This window comes from Grus americana, chromosome 1 (genome assembly GCF_028858705.1).
Source record: "Grus americana isolate bGruAme1 chromosome 1, bGruAme1.mat, whole genome shotgun sequence".
Lineage (NCBI taxonomy): Eukaryota > Metazoa > Chordata > Aves > Gruiformes > Gruidae > Grus > Grus americana.
The window spans coordinates 63,144,450-63,169,873 of NC_072852.1; the positions used below are offsets into that span (position 1 = coordinate 63,144,450).

Sequence of the window (25,424 nt, forward strand, 5' to 3'; positions counted from 1 at the left end):
CCTGTTTTGGCTTGGGCAGTATAGAGTTAAAAGCAACTGGCTGAATATCTGCAACCAAAAGGAAATCCCACTGTGTAGGAAACTGGAAAATGCTGGGGTAGAACTTGTACAACTTGTTAACTTTAAGATGGGTTTGGAAGACACTCCAGTCTCAACTGGTGTGTGCTTAAACTGCAAAATAAGCAGATTGGAGGATGTTTCAAGATACAGCACTTTGTTCATCTCGTATCCACAGTTTGGCCAGAGAGTACAGGCTTAATGGGAGGTTTAATTGGCTCATAGGCACAGCTAAACATCTTTGTGGGTCTGAGAGGAAGGATTGGACCGGGGCACTGCAATCCTGGATGTGTAGTGAAACTGAAACAGATTTTTTTTTTTTTTCTGTCCACTCTCAGAGCAAAGCTTTACATAGCACCTAGCTATGCAGGATATCATGCACTATACTCAGTACCCATATGGACAAAGGCAATTTGCGTTAGGTATTTGCAGGTGCATTTTGACTAAGATTTTTTTTTTTATTTAGAATTGCTCAAAACCCAAGGGGGCAAAGGGCAGAAATTCTTTTGTTCTGTTGTTAATTCAGGAGCCTAGGATGCTTGTTTTTAATACTCTTGTTTTTAAGGACTACTTAAAACTATTTACTAAGGATTGGAATGATCTTGCCAAGTTCAAGGCTTTTCGTGTTACTTCTTTCCAGTATAAAATAGGTATTTAGAAAAAAAAAAAAAAAAAAAGCAATGTTTTTAGCATGTTCCCCATGTTCTTCTGTACAAAACAGAATAATTAGTTGATTAATTATCTGATTATCTCTGATGTTGCCTTAGCACAGTGCTTGGAAAATTGAAACTCAGAACCATTTTCAGAGAACTGCAAACCATCTATCATTTAATTTCTGGGGTTTTTGGGGGTTTTTTTAGGGTTTTTTTAATGAACCTACATAAAACCTGACATTTGTATTTCTCAGCCTATTCAACTGCCAAGGGTTGAACCTTCTGTTTGCTAAATTTGTACATATTCTGACATAGCTAAATTATTGAGGTAGACTTTTTAATTCAGTTGAGGGAAAAATGATTGAGGCAATATCAGTTTCATATAAAAATCTTTGCCAGAATACCCTTTGCAAGCATGGATTTGGAAGACCCCATGGGAAATCAAAAAAATGTTAATCCACACTCTGACCTTTTCAGCTGTTCATTGGACCACCTTAGTAAAAACAACTATTGCCCCTATGGAGGATCAGGTGACACCACGTCTGGAAATTTTTTTGGATCAGCTTTTTGTTTCTGTTTAACTTGCCTCTCAATTGTATAGCTATTTGAGTTCTGTGCTGATTCTAACAGAATATTGTGTCTTGGGACCTGTAAGAGTATATAAGAATACAAAATGCATAGGAACGTTGTAAGTTACAGTAGCACTTGCCAGGTTTTTCAGCTTGTGCTGTTTTGTTTTGCAATTGACAACAGGCTCTGATTTTGTGCAGTATAAAAATATACGTAGCACATCAGTTTCAGTGCTTTGAAACCCATGCTGTTGCCTTTACTTTTTAGTATATACTAATCACAAGACAAAATATTTTTTTACTAATGGCAAGGACAAATCTTTGATCAGCTTTCTGTACACACAGCTTTTGCACTCCAGCTTAGCCTCAGCATCTCTAAGGTTAACATCTTCAAAATACTAATCTTCATCTGAACTGCATTTCAGTAACTGTTAAACAGTCTTTAATCTTTCCTTCACTGAAAGGTGGAGCTACATGACTGTGTCTTTAAACGCCTGCATATATATACATATATACACACATACGCAGGGTATGAACTGCCAGCAGTTACATACTGCACAGTATTTATTCCTTAATTTGACATTTATCATCCAGTATGGGTACAAAATACACTTTCAAAACGTCCACATTGTAAATCTGGATATTATCGTTCAATTATTTTTTCATAAATCCTTCCATTGGGGGTTTAGTCATTAATAGATCTAGTTTAACAAACCAGTTCAATTAAAACATTTTTTGAAGAAATTTTGGAAAAATTTGGATCATTTTCCTCTACTCTCTGTTTTTCACTTTTCATACCCTGCATTTCCTAATTCCAGCTGGGAGAAAAAGTGCTGTGTTGCACTTTTCTATGCAGTATTTTTGGCCAAATTAAAACCAGGAAGTACCAGAAAGTTCACAGAAGAGCATATTGTTGTGAGATTTCTTGTTCAGCTTTACAGACCAAGAGATTCAGATAAGATTTGACTAAGCATTTACATTATTAAATATCTGTGGCATTGCCTGGAAAACTTGTATTATGGACATCTTAAGGTAAATGAGATTAATTCTTCTTGACTATAACTTAGGGGGTTTTTCTGAGGTAATTAAAGTGGCAAGATAATTCACTTAGATAATTAAAACAAACAGCTCCTTTGCCCAAGAGAAATTTGCACAGTTCCTATAAGCTAGATTTAACCTACTGAACTTTGTAGGCTAACCCTCTGTCCTTTGGGAGATGTGAGAAATTGCCAACTACGTGTCATTGCTCCAAAACAGAGTATGAAAAGCAGGTTGTGCAATAATTCAAACAGTATGGGCAAAAAGACTTTGCTATAGTATTTTAGTAAGAGACTAATAAGGATGCCCGTATGACAGCAGGCTAGTAATAAATCTGTTATGAAAGTAATAAATATAAAATCAAAGAAAAGCTGCTTCAGTACATAAATGAGAATTTTATGTAAACTTGAGTAACAGATCTAAGTGCTCTGTGTACAGCTAACAGGGATTCTGTATATGGGTTTCTAAAATGCTTAGCAAACTGAAATAATTTGGAAGTACATTAAGAATGCTGTTAAATTTTAAACCAAAATTAGCATAGCACATTTGGCTTCTAATCTTCAAGGCATTAAAGTATTTAGTGCACTTTTATTCATCTCATCACATGAGAAGCTTCCTACTGATAGCCTCAGATTATGCTAGGTTCTTAACTGCTCTAAATTTAGATAGTTTTTTTTTTTTTATTTAATGTAGCAGTATTTAGATGTAGCCATGAAGAATTTTCACCAAATATTTTCTCCACTACACTGTATTTGGATTCACTGCTGTAAACAAAGACTCCAAATCACCCTGATTTGTCTTGCCTTCCAGTAGTACACAACCTTAGAATTTAAATGAAGTAAAGTTTTACTTAACAGGTTGAGCTGTTGGTAATCTTTTGTTCCAGTGTTATAACAGCACACATCATCATTCTAGGATTTTTCGTTACTTAGCCTAGATTCTCCAAAACTTAGCCCAAACGTCAGAACTGGGAATTCAGTGTTCAGTTTGACATCCCATCCCTTTCCCAAAGGATAGATTCTTTTCTGAATTGATTATTCCTGGCTAACACAAGAATAAATTCTGAGACTCAACGATAGTTTTCATGGAATAACCCAATAGATGCAATTTCCGTATACTGTTCGAGTTGGGGGTTAATTACAAATGCAAGCGTGCATAATGGTCTGTCTGGGGACATGTCTTTGGGGACATTTGTCATCTTTCATTCACAGTTCATCAGCCTGAGAGTTAGATGCATGATCCATATGCAACTGCCGTTCCCGTGTTCCTCTCCACAGAGGCAACATGTCCTCAAATGTTTAATGACTTGTTCTTTAACGGCTTTGATACCAATTGGTTTTCTGGCCCATCAGTCCCAGAGAACAGATGTCTTAGCTCATAGAAAGAAGGCCTGTTGAAGATGCAGAAACCAGATTATTTAATATTATACAAGATAGATACAAGATATTACACATTTCTGTTCAGCTCACAATCTCTTGTATGTAACTGTGTATAACTGTAGATACCACATTCAAAATTTTATTAGCACAGATGGTAGGCAGCTGGGCAGTACCAGGAGATCAGGCCCCTTTCCTAAGCTTTTGCTGTGTCTATCAGTTTCAGCCAGCAGAGCTCAATTAAGCACAACATAAAAGATCAGATGTATGTCCAACAAAGTACTTCTGTTGCAGTTCTCCTGAAATGTCATGGGCGAAGTTGCATGAGGTAGCAGATTTATCTGGGGTTTTTTGCTACCAAATCCAGCAAGGTCTTACTGTGTGACCCTGCTCACCAGACGTGTTCAACACACCCTGGCTGATTTGATTCAACATGTGAATCAAGCAGAAAACAGGCCCTCCTCTAACGATAGTTCTCCACCAAGATGGCAATTTGAACTGCCTCAAGGAAGGGATCACCATGTGCTATAACTGACGAGTGTTAAAATGAGTACATGCAGCTGTGAGTGGGGAGCGAGAGGGGAAACACATTCTGATGATGCAACCTGTTAAGAGTTCATATTGGGACCCCACTTCTAAATGGTCTGATCCGTCCTTTGAATCTGTCATAGAGAAAAATAATACAAGCAACCACTTGAAGATAAAAATCCAAGTTGGTTATTTTCCAGTTAGGGTGTTCTTTCAGGGGAACATCTGCAAACCTACGGGCTATTCTGCCTTTTCCTGGAGCCTGGTACCTCTGCAGTTCCTTGGCTGAAAAGGAACAGCCCTACTTACACCCTAAGCTTGTGAGTCAAGTGAAAGCAGTGATGGGTATTGCTGAACAAAACAAAAAACATTAGGCCACAGCTAGGTTTACCACAGCCCCCTTCTCCCTTTTGCATAAGCATTAAAGTACAGGAACCTTTCCTGACGTGATTACAGCCATACTTTTGCCTTTCTCAGAAGATCCCAGGGTCATTGAGTGCTCGTTATTTTTATTCTCCATATTCAAAGCATGGCCCTTAACCACCCCAATGATAAGTAAGAGCACAGAAGCAGTTTCATTGCTGGCTTTTCTCTGTTACTTTGATGTCTGACCACCGGGGAAGATGCTTTATCTTCACAACCTGTGTTATCCAGGGCCTTGCCCTGAGGCTGTGATGTCCACACTCGTGTGAGGCAACGTCATCTGAAGCAGGACCACGCTCGGGGCCCTCATCACCCTCTGCGGCAGGGACGATTTATGGAACAAACCACGCAAGTTTTGGGAAAAGCAGGGCATTTGTACTTCAGGAGCATCTAGCCACGATGGCTTGGTCTGCACCTTGCCCTGCCGTAGGGGCGGGCTACAATGAGACGGGCAGAGGCCGGAGGAGGTGAGGAAGCACGTGCTCCGCGGGGCGACGGGCGCTCTGGCCGGCCTCCCTGCTGGCCCGCTCGCTCCCTCCCTGGAACTACACTCCCCATGATGCACTGCGTTGGGAGAGCAGCTCGCGCATGCGCAGACCCATGAGCACGGCCCCGCAAGGCCCTGAGTGGAGGTTTTGTTTCCGGGCCGAGATGACGAGGTCGTGTACGGAACGCCTGGGGCTTCCGGGGTGCGGCGGGAGGCGGCCGGCGGGTGCGGGGCTGCTCTCCGTCCCGCGGCCTCGGCCCCGCGGGGATGGACGAGGACGGGCTGCCCATTGTGGGCTCCGGCATTGACCTCACCAAGGTACGGCCCGCGGTCGCCCGGGGGTCCGGAGCTGTCACGCTTCCTCCCCCGGCGGCGGCTGCGCTGGCCCTGGTGCTGGGCGAGCCCCGTCTGCCCCCCTCCCCTCACTCCGCGGCCCGGCCCGGCCCGGCCCAGCGGTCGGGCTCGCCCCTGAGCCCGGCCACGGCCTCGCCGGAGACCCCTGGCGCCCTCGGCCAACCGCGGTGCTCTGCTGCCGGGGCGAGGCGAGCTGCCTGTGGGGGCATGTGCTGGGGGCTGCCGAGGCGGTGCCGGCAGCGGCCGCTGCCCTCCTACAGCAGCCGGGTTCCCGCGGCCGGGCTGCAGGGGCACAAGGCGGTTCGTCTTGTCTTCAGCTCTGTCTCCCTCCGGCACTGCGGTATCAATGTTTTCCAATGGCGTTTTGCTATAAGTTCTATCATAGCGTTATATTTAAAGGCTAAGCCATCTCAGTCTGAGAACTGTGAGGCAAATCCCGTGCTTATTCATGTCTTTTTATGATGCAAAAGCATTTTTTTAGCCCCGTTTGTCAAATATAGAGCATAAAGATTGGACAGTTGCAATTGCCCTAACGATCGTTCCATCCTCTGTGCTACCTCATAAATTTCTCATAGGGTCCTAAGCACTGTTTGACAGTTTTGGAAACACAGAATTGAACTTTAGCAAACCCTGCCACACAGGTGCACAGACTGAAAATTTGAGATGGTAGCAACAGAAGTCTCGCAGAAAATCAGGATGATTTAGGATTGGCAAAGTGTAGTGAGTGGTTACATCGGCAAATGGAAGACCAAAGAAGAGATGAAGAGCAGAGAGACACTATATTCACAAACTGTTGTTCAGTGCAGCTGAAGCTTGGCTGCAAATATTTCTCCTTCTAAATCCTTCACTTTAACCAATTATGATTCCATAGAGTAATTTCCTGTGTGAAGTTTAAGACTCAGATAGTTGTCCAAGGTAATTAACCATGAGGCACTATACATTTATACATAAACATTTGTGTGACTGTTCCTGATTCCAGTCTTGCACAACGGTTTGAATAAAAAAGCCAACTGTCTGTTACATTATGAGTACCAGATGGAGTTTTTTTCACAAACATAATATTCTACCTTTTAGTCTGAAAAGTATGTGTGCATCGGATCTGACTTGGAGGAGTGACACTAAGATGTAGTAGTCTGGGCTTACAAATAAAAAAAAAGTACAGGTGGGCACTAAAGACTGAGACAGCAATTTCACTACTCTTTATTTTTTATTATGATGTTGGTTGTAACTGAGTATTTGTATGGATGACCAAGGGTTTTTTTCTTTCTTAAGCTTCAGAAGGAAAGATTCTGATTTCCTCTCTGGTTTTTGAAAAATTTAACACCGATTTTCAGGAATGTTCACAATTTCCTCTAGAAGTGTTTTCTTAAATAAGATAACAGTCCCTCATTTATGTGGGTATTCTTGCCTTTCCTGTGTATCCTGCACCTTTTCAACTGTGATGTTAGTACATTTTTAGTGAAAAGGGAACATGCATACATATATGTATTAAAAAACTGTTCATATATATATATATGCATTCATAGCAAGCACACTTAAGGCAGATTTCTAAAATATTTTTTTCTAAAGCATTTGTATTTTTTAACAGGTTTTTGACTCCAAATGTGAGAATTGACACCTATGTATAATCTAATTTTCTTATATTATTTAATGCAGGTTCCTGCTATTCAGCAGAAAAGAACTGTAGCATTTCTAAACCAGTTTGTGGTTCATACAGTGCAGTTTCTCAACCGCTTTTCTACTGTTTGTGAAGAGGTATGTTTATTATTTTCCCAGCTGTCAATTTATGCAATAAAAAATATCCTAGAAATGAGAACCATTTAGTTCAATATTTTGGATGCAATAATACTGGTAGCTTAAACAAAAAAATTTAGTCTGCTTTCTGTTCACGTTTTCTCTTGAGTAAGTGCTTAAGACAGATTCTTTCCCCAAGATATTCACATGAACTGCTGATTATACCACACTTAATCCTGTTTCCTTAAACTTTTGCGTTTGGCACAGTCTTTGAACTTTTTGATACATGGAATTTGTTCTCAACAGCTCCATCTGTGGATATCATCTTGTTTTGGAAGAAGGATGCCATATTCCTATGGTGCTGAAACCATTTTGACAGTCAGTATCCCTCTCATCTGGGTTAGGATATCTCATCAAAACTTGCTTTCAGATTTTAGCACCTTTAATTTCAAAGGGGGATACACTAAGCTCTGAATGCTGGTAATTTTGATGTGGAAAAAAAAGACATTTTTAGCAAGTGGTTAGTATGGAAAATGAAACAGTTAATTTTAGTATCTTGTAAAAAAGAGAAAAAATATTGAGTGTTAATAAGTTTTTATGGTGACTTTAGTGTCAATAGAAATATACCAGACTGACAAGACTGGAATTGTCCGTTGAACAGGACTTGAGTGCTTCCTCCCTTGTGAAAAGGTGTTTTCTATTGTGGCTTTGAGCTTAACCTTTTTGTCATTAGCGGGTTTTTTGTAACTATTCGCTAGTTTATTCAACAAAGACTACTGTACAGCCCTAGCCAGCAGGTCCAGGGCAGCACTCAAATCCAATTAAACTAAGCCATGTAATCTGAGAAATTCTGTTATGTGTTAGTAAAGTTTAGAGCGAGACCCGTGACAAGTATAAAATTTGGCTACCACATCAACATATGGAGCTTCAGAGGGAAAAAAGTGATTTTTTTCTAGATTTTTAAACTTATTGTACCTTGATACGTGGGACAGTGTAACTGCTTGGTGATGCAGTTGTCAGTTGTCCAAAACTCAGTTGTCACATGATCTCAATATTATGTCTTACATAGGCACTTTGGAAATCAGAACACATATTTTTAAAGCCATCTTGAGCACGCAGCAACGCTGTGAAATCTAGTAATAAAACAGTTATTAGTTAACCTAACCATGTTGTTACCCAAGAGACTAAATACTTTCTTTATGAACTATTTGAAAGGAGGTATTTTTAATGTGAAAGGTCTCAGTGTAAATCAGCAGAAGCCCAGAAATTCAAAATTAGGGCTGACACCATTCTTAACTCTACATTTCTTGGCTCTTGTCTAGTCAAACTGACCCATAAAGTTGTATAACTGTCTCTTGTACATCTTTCCTTCCCTTTCCCCAGCTACATGTAGGGCACATAGTTCCTTTCAATAGGAACTAACTCCTCTTCATGAACAAAGAACCATCTGTAAACAAGTCAGTGCACTCTCCAAAAAGACTAACTCCTGTCAGTCTCCTTTTACTTTTTCTAGCATGTTGGCAGAGCTGCCATTTTCTTAGGGTGTTAAAGTTCTGCTTCAGAGCCAGGCAGAATCTTGCCAACATGCCAGGAAGCTGTCAGTGGTACGTATCTGCCAGCCAGCGTGCTAGCCAACTTCACTTGGACAGGTCTGGTGAAGTATGGTAGTGATTAGTTAAAAAAGTGACAGTTCTTCTAGAGTAATTTAGAGAAACTTAAGTTCTATTCTTTTTTTTTTTAAGTGTCAAAATTTGATTGAGGTGCACCTGGAGCATATAAAGCTTCTGGTTAGTTCTGTGTCACTGTGCAATTTGACTGTATAGGACTTTCAATCACCTGCTGTATTCTTTATCAGATTTTTCTACTTTGTATTTGCCCTGTTACTTACACACACATCACATCTTTTCATCTTCCACATTTGGAAAAAGCTTTGAAGAAAGGTGTTTTGGTAACTGCAAGAGTACAATATGTCTACCATTATTCTCCAGTTGCCCCAAGTAATACCCTGTTTACTTTGGCTTTCTCTTGTACTTAGTCTGTCTTCATTTCTGCTAGTCATTATCTGAGAAAACTAATTGTCTGGTAAAATTATTTAAAATTTGAACCAGTGTAACTGCTGTACTAAAAAGGGATGTCATCGCTTCATTTATTTCATAATGTTGTCATCTCATTTACACTCTACTCTGCTTTCAGCAGGTAGAAGACAAAAGTGATTTTATTCAGCTAGATGTGGACTGGTTTATATGTACAAGTGGCCTAGGGGAGTGTTTTCATCTCCTAATTGTTTTCTGTTCTAGAAATTGTCAGCGCTCTCTCTCCGTATCCAACAAATTGAAACAACACTCAATATTTTGGATGCAAAGGTTTGTATGTGTACAGACTTTGTCTTCTAACAGTGACAGCCTCCTAGATTATGTGAACTAGCTTCCCTTTCATACTCTGAATTGAGCAAATACGTTTTCATAATGATTTAAAGGAGCAAATACTAAATGCTCACATGGCAAGTTCTCTTTTTGCATGCCTTGCCACTTACATTGTGTAACATTTGAACATGCAGTTGATATGGAAGAGAGGAACCAACAGCACGTAGTGGAAATGTTGGTTTTGTCTCTGCTAAGTGTATTGAACAGGAAAGGAGCACTTAGGTCTTGAAAGGGCAACTGAACTACATGGCAGCTTACTTGTCTTGATTTTATTGTAATGTTTGGTTTTAAGAAAATGGAGTGAAGTTTTCCAGTATTAAAATATGCAACTTCTGTTGCAGGGTTGCAGAATGAAATTGCGTTTGCCCTGCAAACTCTTAATAAGAAATTTTTGCCCCCTTCCTAAAGGAAAAGTATCTTTGTAAGTGTTACCGGACTGTAGGGATTTCAACTGATATAAGTAACTATATAGATACCTTGTAAACCTTTTGATACTGAAATGTGACCTGAATTGGATCTAAGCTAACAGAAATGCGTCTCATGTATCTTCTTTAGCTAAAATGACAAAAGGATATAATCTATAGTCATTAATTTGCTAAAAATAAAATAATATTAAAAAACCCAAACCAAAAAAATCACGCAGTGTACAGTTTTACCCAATCCTTCTTTCAGTAATGATGGAAGAAATTTCAGTTGGCTTTTCTGGGAGCAGGGGTAGGACATTTTGAAACCATTCATTAAGATCTTTGTGAAAAAAAAAAGCTGTAATAGTACAAACAGTGCTTACTAACTCTTACTTATTTCAAAATATTTAGAAATTATAAGTATTGTTAATTTTTGCAGAATTCTTCATAATCACATTAAATAGAATTTCCTTCAAATAAATATGCAGCATATTTAATATCCACTCTCAGCATTTCCTTAAAAGAGTGAAAGATGTAGAAAATTGCAAAATCTGTAACTAGTGGCCCATCTGTTAGGTAATAGAGCTGTTCTTGTCATGATTTCTTTCACTGTAGAGGAAGTAGCAAAGAAGATATCACGGCTCTTGTGTGGTTGATAAGTGCAGTAGTAAAATGGTGGGAAGGCGTTGAAGCCTTTCCTGCACCACAACCCTGCATAACAGTGAAAGCTCCAATGGCGTGTTTTGGGGATTTTGTCGTAGAAGCCACCTGAATAGAAAATTATTATTTTTTTGCTAATCAAAATGCCAAAACTAGTGATAAAAAGTTACAATTTTACTAATGTGAAACTTACCTGGAGAATATGTGGTAAGCAGCATTCTGCAGATTTTATTGTACACGTAGACTTATGATATGCTCATTGCTTATTTGATGATGTTTTGTACATTCAGTTATCCTCTATTCCTGGCCTAGAAGATGTCAAATTTGAAGTGTCCAGTGCAAATATGAATAGTGTTACAAATGGTCCTGTGGCACAAGCTACTACAGACCAACAGACAGCTGTATCACCTCAATCTGGAGTAAGTAATGAAGCAGAACTAATACATTGAAGGAATACACCTTTCCGTGTAAAGTTACTGGTCTCCTTGGAAATACGTGGAGGAAGCACCTGTAAAGATCTAAAACTACATTTTTCACTAACAAAACTGTTTTAACGAGTGACTTAAAATGAAAAAGGGTATCCTATTTCTTGAATATGTGACTTAAATAATTAGAACTAACTCAAATCTGCTGGTAAATGCCTGCTTCCTCTTCTTCAATCACGCTAAAGTATGAATGTGAATTACATTAGAGGACTGAGAAAGCCATGAATGAAAATTAACATTCGAATCACATAATTCCAACTCTTTTCTCTCTCCTTTAGAATGTGAGCTTTCAGCTTAAATTGGAGTTTCTGGCACACTTTATTGTCAAGAGGTTATTACAGTGAATGTTTTCTATATATTATCATCTATGTGCAGAAAATACCAAATTATTCTAAGTGATCAACATTAAGTAGCTGGAGTACTCTCCTGCCTTTCCCTGCCTGTTAAAGATTGTAACTCTAATTTGCAGCCAGAACACTGGAGGCAGAATGGACAGTTAGCATTGCATGTTTCAGTCATATTAGAGAATGACTCCTGGTTATTTTGTTTTCTTTAAAATGTTCCTTCTCTCTGATATGACAGTAGGGACAGATATTTCTGAAAGGAGGTTTCCAATGCTACTTTCAAATGGTTAGTTTAATAGCAAATACAAGTATTCTATTGTTCTTTAAATAGTACTATAGCTTCTTGTAATTGTTCTTTTCTTTTTTATTAATTACTCTCAAGGATTCTTTGATTTCATTGTTGTCCTTTAGGTTAATGGTTTATATTAGAAAGTATAGTTTAAAAGCTGTATGATCTATATGAAATATTTGTTGGGGAATCAAATAAATATTTTGAGGAAAAAAGGCACTGGACCATTAGGAGAGATATATAGATAAAATCCTTAAAAAATTAGTTTTTATAAAGTGAGCATTTAAATTAGTTATATTTTATTCATTAAATACAACAAACTTAACAGGGCTATTATAGGCTAATTTTTTTTTTTCATGCATTGTGCAATAACTTAAAATTGTGACTAGAAGTAGAAAGTCACACTTGTAACAGTCAATAACAAAAGAGCTGGGTTTTGTGTATTCATACATCTTGGAAATCTCTAATACTATTAAGTGTAGATCAGAATCATCTAGATGTTAAGAGGAGTTGCTCTTTACCCTTAAATTACAAATTTTATGGTCTGCATACCTAACCATTAAAGCATTACCTTCTTTGTATACAGCAGAACAATGTACATGAAGAAGGGTTACAGAAAACGGAGGCAGTAACGGAAAACGTCAGAACTGTGGCCAAGGATCCAAGATATGCCAGATATCTCAAAATGGTACAAGTGGTAAGTCAGTTCTCTTACCATTCTTTAGGTACTCCCTTATTTTTGGGTGGAATGTCACACACAGCTCTAAGGGAACATTAAGTGTCTGAAGACGTATATTGCATCAGTAATCTTTAAGCTAGGATAACATCACAATATTTCTAGCACATCTTCTCTAATAAATGAGTTGATGGAATGCATTCCCTCGGACTGCTTCAGGCAAGATCTTTCTGCAAAATTCGCCAATATACTTGTGAACTGAAGGTGTGAAGATGTGTAAATGCAGAGTGATATTAGCTGGAGTCCCAGAAGATGGCACTGAAAGTTGCATTCTGGCAGAATTGGTGTCATTCCCTACACACAGACATGGTTACAGTTTGCTTTTGCTGTAGGGTACAAAACGCAGCTTTGCTAGTATAGCCCAGAGCAGGAGTATTTCATATTTCTGCAGGGTTCAAAATAGAGATAGAAGAATTGCTTCATTACTTGGTTCCACTTCAGTTTCCTGTTATTCATGATGCAGGTTTTGTTTACCTCTTTATCTGTGGGCTGTTCTACAGATAAATAGGAAATAAATGAATGTAATCTCAATATTTACAGGAGTGAAAACTAATAAAGGGGTGAAAAGGTGAATGGGAGACTGTTGGTGATATTTTTAAGAGCTTTTTTTCACATCCACAAAATTAAAAATGAGATTGGAAACAAAGAAAAAAAATCTGTCTTTATTTTCAAGCTGTCAGTGGAAATTTTCTTCAGAAATATATGTTATCATTCTGGAAAATATGACTATGTCATAGTATTAGTAAAATGTTGCTTATGTTAAAATTAACTTCATGGTTTCACTCCCTCTTCAGAGCAATTATTATAATCGGTGTGCTTGGTACTTTGGATGATGTTCCAGACCTTATTTTTCATTTGAATCACAAATTGGCACTTCATGGGTAGCTTATTACAAACCATTTGGAAAACCTAGCAGTGGGGTAGTAGCAGAGAGTAGAACACTACGTTAGTGTGTTGATTTAATGCCAGGCTTCAAAGTGGATGTGAAAGTGCTGGATGGTCTAATTACTTTGACTTTTTTTTGGTGACTGCTAGAGGAGTGAGATCTCACTTTCCACATTTATCCTTTGTACTGGCAGTTCCTGGTGACTCTTCTGCCAGTTGTAAACAGTGTGGTAGGAAAGTCGAACTAACATACTACAAATTAATGTGCGTTTTTGTGTTTGCCAAACTTGTCTTCTCATCCAGTCAAGTATTTCAGTTAGTGTCATTTATTTGCCCAAATTAAGTTTCTAGCTGAAGATTTGCTTGAACTAATCAGTTATTTATTGCTCACAATATTTGTAGTATTTAAGAATTAGCTCCAAGAAGAGATATTTCTTTTACACTGAAGATAGCTGTTCAACCAACAAACTCATTTCAATGGAGTGCAGTTCAGCATACTAAATTCAGATTTTTAAAAATATACAACAATAATATTTAAGCAAACCCTACAAAAGCAATATCATACTTACTACAATAAATATTCAGAACACTTCTATTGACAGTGTGAGAGGAGCAGTCTATGATTTCAGATAAACTTCATGTTTAAAGTACAAATATTCTTACTTGATTCTAAACACCAAACATGACTGCGTAGATGCCAGGATACTGTCTGGCCTGATACAGATTGATCCTTGCTTTAAAGGACTGAAATAAAAAACAAACGTGGAGAGTGCACTCATCTTCAGGAATTGCCAGCACTGGTGGTGTGTGACCTCTTCCTGCGCTATGGAGAACCAAACTCTGTTTTGCAACAAGATTGCTACTTGCGCTGCGGCTTCTCTGGACCTGCACACTTCCTGCGCTGCAGGACCAGGCTGGGAGTAGGGCTGGGATACACTGTATGAATGTGTAGGGATTTGGATTATTTCAAATCTTAACTGGGCAGAAACAAATGTGATGGGAATTTAGTATTGGCTCTTATGTTAGGAAAGTACACCTGTGCCATTTCAGTGGACCCGAATGCTCTATGTAGTTACTGTTTAGATTTAAAATAGTTGTCACGTTTATTTTACTAAGATTTAGGGTCACAGCAGCGTTTTAGGGTGACAATCAGGCTCTGGTTTTCCAGATTAAAACTTATGAAAGTATGAAAGATAAAGTAATTGTAATGCCCTAATTGTATTATAAACAGATATAGGTACAATCTTAATTGTTTTCCTTCAGGAAAAAAGTGCACTGTTAAAGTGCATTTTGATTAAACTTAAGATTAGTTTCATAAATCTGTGATACGTGAGGGTACTGAGAGTTTTCTTACATATTTTGATGCATATGATTTTGGAATAAAACACTTCTCCAAACATGAACGTAAAAACACCACAGTTTCCAATCCATTCTTAGAAGTTCATATACCAAGCTCCTTTTCATTGAGAGCAAATACGAATTCTCCTTTGCGTGGTCTGAGTCAATCTGGTTTTCACATGGTTTGAATTGATGCGTAAGTACTTCATCAGTGACTTCTGAGCTGGGGAAAGGAACCCTAAAAGCTGTCAAGTGAGGGGAAAAAACATGAGATAGTACAAGGCGGTGTATAGACAGTCAATCCTTGGTGTCCAAATCTATACTAGAATAAGTATTTTAAACTGTCATGAAATACTCAAATGCTTTCCCCTTTGTAGTGTACATCAGTTGTGAATTACTGAGAAATTCTATTACAAGCTAATTCCTCACAACTATTTGAGTCACATTTTTGGCACGATGCCTAGTAGATTGCTAAAACTACGTACCTGTCTGTGTGCTGTTCCAGAATCTTCAAGCAAAAGTTTTGATTGTGATTCTTACTCTGAAAATGCACAAGGAAGACAGAGTAGGAGAGCTAGCTTAGTTCGCACTTTGCCAGGTTAGCCACTGCAACTGTCACCAGTACCACATGCTTCTTTGGAACATTAGTCATGGCTGCCCTTGATTTTATCACTATTTTACTTACTTTGGACAACAGATACTTGTCCTGTGCCAAAAGAATCCTACACTACTTTTCATTTAGGTTGTGAGGCCTCTCCTGACTTCCCTAGACCACCAGTAGCTTTGTCTCTTGGAAATCAGAAATTGTATCTTCTTTTTTTTATTATTTTATTTTATTTTTTCCCCTCCTATCTTGGCACGCAGTGGTCCAGGTGGTGTTTCTGATGGTTTGCAACAGGGGATGGCAAAGCAACAACTTGTCTTTGAGCAACTCTAGTGGAAACGTAGGAGCAGTTTGTTGGAATGTATCTCGTAAGGCGACGTGGGTCAAAGTGTTCTTGGGTATGCGATCCAAGATGAGGGGATGTTTAGGTGTTGCTGAATAAAATAAAGTGCAGAAGCTGTGGAAGGACTTGCAGTGAAAGGAAGGAATTTTTTTTAACACGTACATAGTTGGCTAAGATCCGTCCACAAGTCATAGAAGATTCAAGCCTGACTGTACAAGCACTTGTATTCAGAGGAATCTCTTTTAAATTGTGCTTCTGTTCTCGTGTCCTGTTTGCATTTTTCTGCATGCTTTTTAAAGACTTTTCCAATTTTTAGCACTGCCTTAAGGTATCCTTCCTGAGCTGTAGCAGATGCACTTTCCTGGTGTTCCTCCCTCTTTGGCTATACCTTCAGCATGTGCAAGTCGTCTTCATCTTTCTACCACAACTGTTCTCTGCTGTCCTTGTGCTACTTTGTGCTTTCTTCACATTCTCATCCATACACATAACTTCAGCTTCCTGGTTTTGTCTGCACGAATTGCAAACACATCTGTCCATCCCTGATTCTCTCCCTGCAACTTTCTCTAGATGTTTTGCCATAAATATAAGGATTAAAAGGGCCTTTGATCTCAGTTATTTCTCACTTCTAGGTTCAAACTGATGGCAAATGAGATGATTATCATTCCATGCTCTTGTTCAACAAGTGACATGTGTAAATTTGTATGAAAGTGTAGCCTAAAAGAACCTGTGGAATTTAGTTCATCTGTTTGTGTCCAGTAGTTTCATATTATTCTTCCTCCTCCTACACAGGGTGTTCCCGTAATGGCAATACGAAACAAAATGATTTCTGAAGGGCTAAATCCAGATCTTCTCGAGTAAGTAATTTGTAACTTTCAGTAGGGTGGAATTCAACCACGTGTTCACAAAACTTGGAAAATAATGTGCTTAGGAAAGGTTGTTTATGGTATTGTGAATCTAAATTATCAGCATTAAAACAGGTTTTGAAGTCTTCCGTGAAAGGGGTTTTCAGTATTTTATAGGTCTGAAGAGGGCCATCAGTACCAAAGGAGGAGGGATGCAATCTCAAGTACGAGCTGTCTTTTCAGAATTGACTAGTCCAAGGCAAGGCCCAGGAGATACAGAGACCGTAATATAAATGGGTAGGTGCTGCACCTTCCCAAACAGAAAATTGAAGGACTGTACCATTCAGACTTGAGAGGAAATGGGAGGGCTTCTTCCAAGCCAAGCAGAGGTGGCGCAGTTCAAGGAAAAGGATATAACAATGCCAAGGTAACATTTGACAACGTGCATTTAGCGATGAGGAATCAAAAATACATCAGTAGCCATTTTCGCTGTACTGTTTAGAGTATGAGGTTTTTCCCAGACATTTTCTTCCAATGTTTCAATAACAAAATGTCAGCATCGTAGAGTAACAAGAACAAACTCTATATTATTTTGCCGGATACATAACGGACAGCACAGTTGTTTCCAGATTCCCTCAGTAGATGGAGTTTACAACTTCACTTCAACAATGACAGTGTAAACTGAAGTCAGCAATTTGAAATTGTGACTGTTGATTGAGCTAACCTGATGTGAAGACTACTAGGAATAGACACTCATTTTCAAAGCTACTTGTGTGGCCGTAAGCATGAATTTTAGGCTTATTTTACACTTGACATGTAATTTAGTTTTACTGTACTATTTCACAGGATTTGTTAAACTGATGACAATACTAATTTTTTTTTCTTACATTATAGCCACTAAACTGTTTGAAACACTTTGGCATCCTCTTCAGAAACTGTCAATGTATTAGAAAGTCCACTTTGCCTTTCCAGTGAAGTCTTTTTACATTTTGGAAAGGCTTATTCTTAAACTAGTGACTTGTTTAATAGAATAAATAAAAATATAGGAAAACTGAAGTATTGTCGTATGATGAGTCACTTTATCTCCCAGCTACTTCCTGGTGTCTAAATAAGCCTAAAGTAGTTAATCCTCATTTGATGTTTTTACTGATCGAATGAGAAATAAGAAAACACAAGTAAGAACCTGTGCAAGTCTGAGACATGTAAACATGATTTTACTGTATGTGCGTTAAATGTGTTGTATTTCTTATGCTGTGTTCCTGGTCTATACCTTTGTGTAGATGCTGCTGTTTCTTCATGTTTGGATGGATTTTTATAGTAGATGAAAATAAGATAATAGGTTAAAACTTCAAAAGCTTTTTTGAAAAAGTACCTGCTTGTGGATCATCTGTTTCAGGTTAAGACAGAAACGTTATTACTGTGGATTGGGGCTCACAGAATATGTTTGGTGTTTGGTCTCAAAGTCCACCTTCAAAGATTCTGTGCAACAGTAATGCTTAGGCAGATTTTCTTTAAAATGTTTTTGGTTTGAAAACTGTATAGCAAATCCACCTGGTTAAAGAAAGCTAATGATTTGGCAAGGTGCATAATACATAATATTTTAAGGAGTCAGGGGTGACCTTTCTTTTAATTTTTTTGCTTTCTTGTCTCGATATCATAGACTTTTTTTTAATACGTATCTTACCATTCACACCACATTTCTTGGGTCTTCAGGTGCCTTAGGTCTGCTCACTCAATCATAGTGAAAATTAGGAAAATGTACGTACTGCAGTATGCTCAGTTGCTTACTGCAGACTCTCTCAGCTGCTTGCCAGTGACTGAGTGTGTTTTTTCTGTGGCTGCAGAGATGCTAATTCTAATAATATAGAGTTGTTTATACTCTCTTTCTTCAGCTGTTCTACTTCTGTTATAACACCTTTCTCAACTTTTTACAGAGTTTGAAAACTGCCTACTCTATCAAGCTCCCAATTTATCTATTTTTAACTGGTTTTTACCCTTCCCGTCTTGCCTGTCTACAACTCCAGGAGAGTTTGTCCTGCCCTCGTGAACTAAAGGAATTCATTGCCATCTTCCTTTCCTTACTAGAGGAGAGTTTTTGCTCTGCTCTCTCCAGATCACATGTCCTTGCACGGCTTTTCTGTTTTGTCATTACCACGGCAACAAGGAATAATATTGTGAAGTGGTATTTGCATGAGAAAGCAAACGTTTTCTTAATTTATTTTGGAGGTGTGCAGGGGGGAGGGAGAAGGCGCTCTTACAGTTCTTTAATGCACTTCTCAGTTTTGCACCCAGAATGTTTAGAAACACTTTAAAGATACCTTAGGGATTTCCAACAGAGAAATTATAATAAACAGAACTAAAGTTGGAAAAGAAATTCTGTGGCATGTCACACAGGGGTATCCCCAAGATAAATAATAATGGGATGAATAATACAATTGTCAGCTCAGTTTAAAATGTAATCTTTTATCAAAGAGAGCAGTTAACTATCATACAGGAAGCTAGTTTCTGTGAAGATCATTCTTCCCCTTCCTCAAGTACAATTGCATGTCTATTTTCTACCTTGGTTTCAGAATTTACCAGGCTGAGTCTTGCTTGTATTGTCAAACTCATTACATACTTAGCAGGGAGACTCCAGGGAGAGCAAGCATCTTCAGTCAGTAGTGTTAGTTAGGCTTTAGGTGGCTTCCTTCTCTCTCCTTCATTCCTAATAGATTGCGGAGCAAATGTTTTGACACAATGTTAAGATCCATCTTAAATATTCCCTTCAAAACTAAATACAAGAGATCTGATCATTTATGGTCAATAAAAATCCCATGGCTGCTCTTGCATGTCAAATTTAACCCAGTGTTCTAGCCAAATTCCACTCTGAGTAATTCTTTTTTGCTTCTCTAAATTATCCCTACAGTTTTAGTTGGATACAGTATTGCTCATTTCCTGTCTTATTTTTTTCATGTACTATTTACACTGCTTAATGGTGTACAGCATGTTCCTTTCAGCCCTAGTACCTCTGAAGATTGAAAAAAAAAAAATTGAATTAATCAGTATTGCCTGCTTTCAACTCTTTCTACAAGTGTTTGCCACTTCTTAGTGATCTGTCATAATTTCCGATAACCTCAAAGGTGTGCATTCAAACTGATGTCTGCAGTTTTGATGGCCAGTGAGTTACAGTTTCTAGGGTTTATCTTTCAGTTGTAAGTGAAGCAAGACCAATAAGGTGTGAGATTGTAAACCGTAAACAGTTAATGTGTTAAATGTTGTGGATATAGAGTGCATGCAATTGTAGTGAAAGGACCTGAGCATTGCATGCGGAGTCACTTGTGTTCTCAGCCACCTTCTGGGATTTACCACTTGGAACGTTTTTTGTTGCCTGCAGGACCCCAGATGCCCCTGTGCCTGCCTGGGGAGATGATGGGAAAGCAGAAGACAGTTCTGATAGTGAATCTTCATTTAGTGACTGAAGAGGCTGATTTTGGCCTTTGGAAACCTCTGTGAAGTGCTAATGTGTTTGGAGCTGTAGCAGACTATGGTTTTGCGTGGGTCACATGGGTGATTTATCCGACAGCATTTTTAAGAACTAAAATCCTCCATGTTCTCTCCCAGAAAGTTTGAACAAGCAGTGTGTTTCAACCTGAACCTTTCCACCATGAAAACTGGTACTGAGATCCTTGCAATTTTTATGCTGCATCATTTCAGATTCCTTTCTGATTCTTCTGAAATTACTTTGTAAAGCTCTAAAAATTCCACGCCTCTAAACCTCCAGGTGTCTAAGACTGCATTCTAGTCATTATTGGATATTCTATGTAACACTTTTAACCTAAATTGCCTTCTTTCTGTCCCATAACATACAGATAAAGTAACTTTTCAAAATGAAATTGTTAAATCGTAATCTGATGAACTGTATTTTTTTTCTAATATACTATATTCTGAAGTGACACAACAAGAATTACACGGAAGTCAGCTATCTTATGGTGATTGCAAATTAGTGATACTCTGTTTTGAGAGAAACTAAAATAGAAGTGAAAAATATATTAAAGCCCAATGTGAATCTGTTTTCAAAGTATATCCTGATACTCAATTTCACGTCAGAGTCTGTACAAAGTAGTTAATGAAATTCCTCCTCTGTAGAAGAGTTCATTTACCAAATTCAGGTTACAGTGGTGTAGAAAGCTACAAACATTGCAAGATTGGTTGAAAACAACATTGTGAAAGAAGCAAGTGACTGGGAGATTATTAATGGAATACCAGATTCTCACCACTTGCTCACTGTCACATGGGTCAGTAGAAACCACTTTCTGGCTGCTCTTGGGCTTGTTTGAAAGGAGCTGTGGCTGAGCAGTTTGCATAGGATAAGAAATCATCTCCAAATTGGTGCCCTTGCTGATAAATTCAGCAAAGAAGTCAAAATTCAGTTTGTATAATGAAGAAACTACCTTGCTACCTCTTGAGGTGTGCATTGGGGAAAAATATGAAGAAATCCACTTGGAGCCTGACTGGCCCTGAAGGCTTCCCTCCAAAGTGCTTAATCTACTGCATGAGTCAAAAATGACATTTCGTGAAAGAATCTTCTTTAATATAATTTGTTCCACATGAAATTCTTAACAATCTATTTGAATTCCCCAGATTATTATGATTATACCAGAATGCTGTGGGCCAGGCAATCATTCACTTTCTGGTATTTCACATTCTTCCTGAGACCAAGAAAAGACTATAACTGAAGCTCTGAGTATATAAATTTGTTAGCTTTTATGACCGAGTCATTATCTTCTCTCTTAGTTATTTATGCCACTTCAGTATGTTAGCTGCTTTTTTTTTTATAACTTAAGCATGGCTGCCATTTGAATCTAGCAGACAAATTTAAGCTCTACCTGTAAATCAGAGTAATACCTGAATTCATATGAAAGCATATATGCACTAGCAAATGTCTAGAGATGGCATTTCAGTGATGAGTTAATTATTATTGAACACTTAAACAAAAATATTCAATAGTTAACACTTGGTAAAACCTGGCAAATATTAACATGTTAGCAATAAGTATTTCAAAAGTAAATGTTATAATGTTATTTCAGAAAGCATATATTAAAACACTGGTGACTTTTTGAAATCTATATTTGAAAACTCATTGAAGCAATCTGTATAATTAAAGCTATGTTTTGTAAATCAAAGTTGTGGTTCTATTTTATTCCCATATATTGTTTTAAACATGATGAGAATTCTTCTGGAGTCTCTGTAATACATGTTTCTCCAAAACTGTTTATGCTGAAGGTGCGTCAGTCTGCTATCTGAAGGGGAGAGTTTTGAAAACAGGGATTGGAGTTTAACCTAAGCCATGTTAGAACTCTGACCAGAGGAGAACCGAACATCCCAGAGCTGCCACGCTAACAAGAAAATGTAAGGAAGACCAAAATTGATGAGAACTGTATGTTCGATACTCTTGAACTGATATTAACCTATGTGTGGAAGTAGCATGAGTTAGAGTTGACTTGAGACATAGTAGTTAATTATTTTTTTAAAGAAATAAAACACATTTAAGGAGGTACAACTGCCATTTATCATGTTGAAGAAGCTTTTTGTGTAAAGTAAGTTGAGTCTGAAGAAACTCAAATGGATTGTCTTTTACAGCCCTACAGATGTATTTTTATGTGAAATGGAAAAGAAAGCCTCTAGCTTACTGTCACTTGTTATAATGAGGGATAATTAATTGGTAACTATATACACATATGTCACAGAGCAACAATTTCATTAATAGGCATGCTGAATTTAATTGCTTAAGACTTGGGGTTTTTCTCAGGGTAGCTGTTTCATTTGGAATAGTGCAATCTTGGTAGGCTTGCAGAAATGTTAAGAAAAATCTTGCCACTGTGTCTCCTCTCCCATTGGAGCGGTGGCGCACTGCACAGTAAAAATCCAAGTGTCTGAACTGTGAGGATCCAGGGAGAAACCGATAAAACCTTCCGTTTGCCTTCAGTGCATCAGCAGCCATAGTGCTGCCACTGCCTGCGGAACCTCTGACCACATTAAGCCCCTCTGTTCCTGCCAGTCTCGTCTGCTGAATGCATCCCTGTGCTCTTCAGTTGTAGCCAAGTTCAAGCTGAGATGTTTCGGTGTAGGACACATGCTGACACAAGAACCTATTAAGTATGGGAAGGCTGGTTTGAGACTGAATTATGTCAGCTCTGCTAGTCCTCCTTGATCTACAGCAGTTTTCTAGCGAGATGGTGCTAACCCAGAAAGTTGGAAAGCCCTTAACCGCAAGCTAAATACTATAAGCAGAGAATATTCCAACTTGCTCATTATTTGCCAGCTATTTTGGAATAGAAAATGGAGGGAGTATTTCAACTTGGCTGCATAGTAATCAGATATACATAGTACTTTCAAGGGAAGAAGTCCATTTTTAAGTTACTTTTATTTTTAAAAAGCTTCCAACAGCAATGAACTTTAAAAGATGCAAGTATACATTAAGAGGTGCCAGTCATACACATCTAATATACTCACATTGTACCTGGAATTAAAATAATCATCTGGGGGAATATTACAATTTGTAGACATGAGAGCTGCTTCCGCTTGTTGTTGGAATAACTGTTGAATGCATCTGTTAATACTAATTAGGTACTATTAGTAAATTCTGTACTCAGTGTTTAAACAAACTTTTTTCTTTACCCCATCACCATCTTTCTCATTTTGCAGGTGAACTGGAATGCAGAATGTGTAAAGGCCAGTTTCTGACAGATATTACAGGTTTTTTAAAAGCATGTAGGTGCCTTACGACTGGATGCGTATCTGTATTTATGTAAGTGAAACCTCAAACAACTGTCAAAGGCAAAACCAACATCTGGACATGATAATGACTTTATACTGAAGTCCTAGTTTAGCACTTGTAATCATTAATCTCTTCCCTCTCAACTCTCCTGTTCGGCTACATTTGAAAAGAAAATTGATGGTTCTTTTTCCAAGCTGGGTCTCTTCCTCTCTCTTGTTTCTCTTCCCAGTGTGCGTTATTTACACCAGTGATTAAGTGTATAGTTTGACATTCTGTGAAAAGAGAGGCATAAGAAGCTATAGCCTGTACTTGGCAAAAGAGAGTATCACTGAGATCAGCATTTGAGTTGCGTGCGAGCAGGTCGATTTTGCTTTCCGTGATGTTATGTGGCAAGAAACTAAAGTTCATCACAGTCTTAAGCTTTCTGGGAATCCAGTTTTATCCCTGAAAAGCTGATGCAAGGTTACAGCCGTTACAATGGATTTGTCTGCAAAACGGAACATGCGTTTTCCTACTCTTCGAAAAATTTGGCAACCTGTTCTCCGAGAGGACTGCAGGTCAAACGCCTGCACTAGTGCCCTGAGTGTTATTCTCCTGATACTTCATGGGATGGTGTCTCCATTCAGACTGCTTTACAGGCAAGACCGGAGCCGCCACATTAGCTCAGGCCTGTGGCTCGCTTAGTCCTGCTGTTCTGCCTCTGATAAAAACCGATAATTGAGCGGAAGGCATGGGGAGTGCCGCGGTGCTCCGGCAGTCCCTTTTCCTGCCACCGGGATTTTACTTCAGCTGTGAGCAGAGATTGATGTTCAGTGCTAAATTACATGTTTGTTAGTGCTTCCAAAAACTTTTGCATTAACTCAGGAAGCTCTGGATATTCCTGCCTTGTGTTTGACTCTCTAATTTTGCTAATACAATATTGCTTGAAGGGACTTCCATGGGCTAGCTCATTGTGAGGGAAACTGAGCAGAAAACTAAAATAACATAGCCCATGCCATACAGAAAACAAATGACAGAAACAAGCTTAGCATAGGGTGTGTCTCCACATACATACTCATTTTGAGGAAACAAGTTTAAATGGCTATAAATTAAAATGCAGGTCATTGGGTGAGGACAATGCAGCATGAAACACTCAGGGGGTTTTTTGTGTGGTTTTTTGAAGTTGTTTAAGTCAGTGTCTTGACCTTAAACAAGTGGATTATTTTCTGATTCAGTGTATTTCCAATTTTCAGGTAAATGGGTGGAAAGGAAAATTCTGATCATTGACTTTGCAGACAGTTGATTATTTTTGCATCAGACTTCGTAACTGGTACCCTCTGCCTGAAGGAATGAAATGGGAAATAGTACTATTCTCTGATTTAGGAAATAATACACTTTTTGCTTATCGAGCTCTTGTATGTTCTAGCATATGAGCTTGTACTTGAAAGCTGTCTACTCCGTCTGAGGACATGATGTTCCCTGTACACTCGGAATCCCTTTTTGTGCTTCATTGTTGCCTTCTGTCCTGGTCTGTGGAATCAGAAGTTGTAGGAAAGTGGATGCTAGGCTTGGGAGGTTTGGGACCAATCTGTTACTGGAAAGAGCACGTATCAAAGTGCTGAAAAGTACGGGTCAGAAGAAGGGGATCTGGGAGTCATTTGTTATATTTATATGAGCAGTTCTTTTTATAGGTGATTATCATCAACTGTTCAATAAAACTTACAATTTATGTCACTTGTAGTGGTGAGAACTTGAATACACTTGAATTACCCTGCTGTGAAGAATTGGACAGTGGAAAAAACTTGTAAGGCCCATTTTAAATGATAACTCTCCTAAGAATTGTGATTATCCTTTTTGCTTTCAACCAAATGATTTCTAGCATTCAGCTGACTCCATGCTCCCAACAGATTCCATAATCCTTGTGTGATTTCTTGTAGCACAGTTTACGCTGTTTTTTCAGGGGCACGGGGAATCCTTCCCCAGTGAGAGAGAAGCTGTTCGCAATCAACATCTTACGGTGTTAATTTCTCTATACCGCTTCCCAACATCTCTTTGAAAAGGAATACTTTTGCGTGCAGAGGCGATCCTTTGATTTTCAGGATCCAGTTCACCTACC

The 25,424-nt window shown here is 38.5% G+C and overlaps 1 protein-coding gene across 2 annotated transcripts; it reads left to right on the top strand.

Annotated features, from left to right (window-relative positions):
* The first annotated feature begins 5,280 nt into the window (after nucleotides 1-5,280).
* On the top strand, nucleotides 5,281-21,734 carry WASHC3 (WASH complex subunit 3). Of its 2 annotated transcripts, none has more exons than XM_054803404.1 (7): nucleotides 5,281-5,449; nucleotides 7,142-7,240; nucleotides 9,517-9,582; nucleotides 10,997-11,125; nucleotides 12,411-12,521; nucleotides 16,520-16,584; nucleotides 19,946-21,734. In XM_054803404.1, exons 1-7 carry the CDS (start codon nucleotides 5,399-5,401, stop codon nucleotides 20,028-20,030), a joined length of 606 nt encoding a protein of 201 aa, XP_054659379.1. In that variant the 5' UTR covers nucleotides 5,281-5,398; the 3' UTR covers nucleotides 20,031-21,734. The 2 variants fall into 2 exon arrangements, with proteins under 2 accessions (XP_054659379.1, XP_054659389.1); XM_054803414.1 differs by having other exon boundaries at nucleotides 12,414-12,521.
* Nucleotides 21,735-25,424: the final 3,690 nt, after the last annotated feature.

Excerpts from the sequence above, each read along its gene's own strand:
- WASHC3 (XM_054803404.1), top strand. The coding sequence starts at position 5,399 with ATGGACGAGGACGGGCTGCCCATTGTGGGCTCCGGCATTGACCTCACC. Across the intron at positions 9,583-10,996 it reads TCAATATTTTGGATGCAAAG|TTATCCTCTATTCCTGGCCT; the intron begins GTTTGTATGTGT and ends TTGTACATTCAG. Across the intron at positions 12,522-16,519 it reads ATCTCAAAATGGTACAAGTG|GGTGTTCCCGTAATGGCAAT; the intron begins GTAAGTCAGTTC and ends CCTCCTACACAG.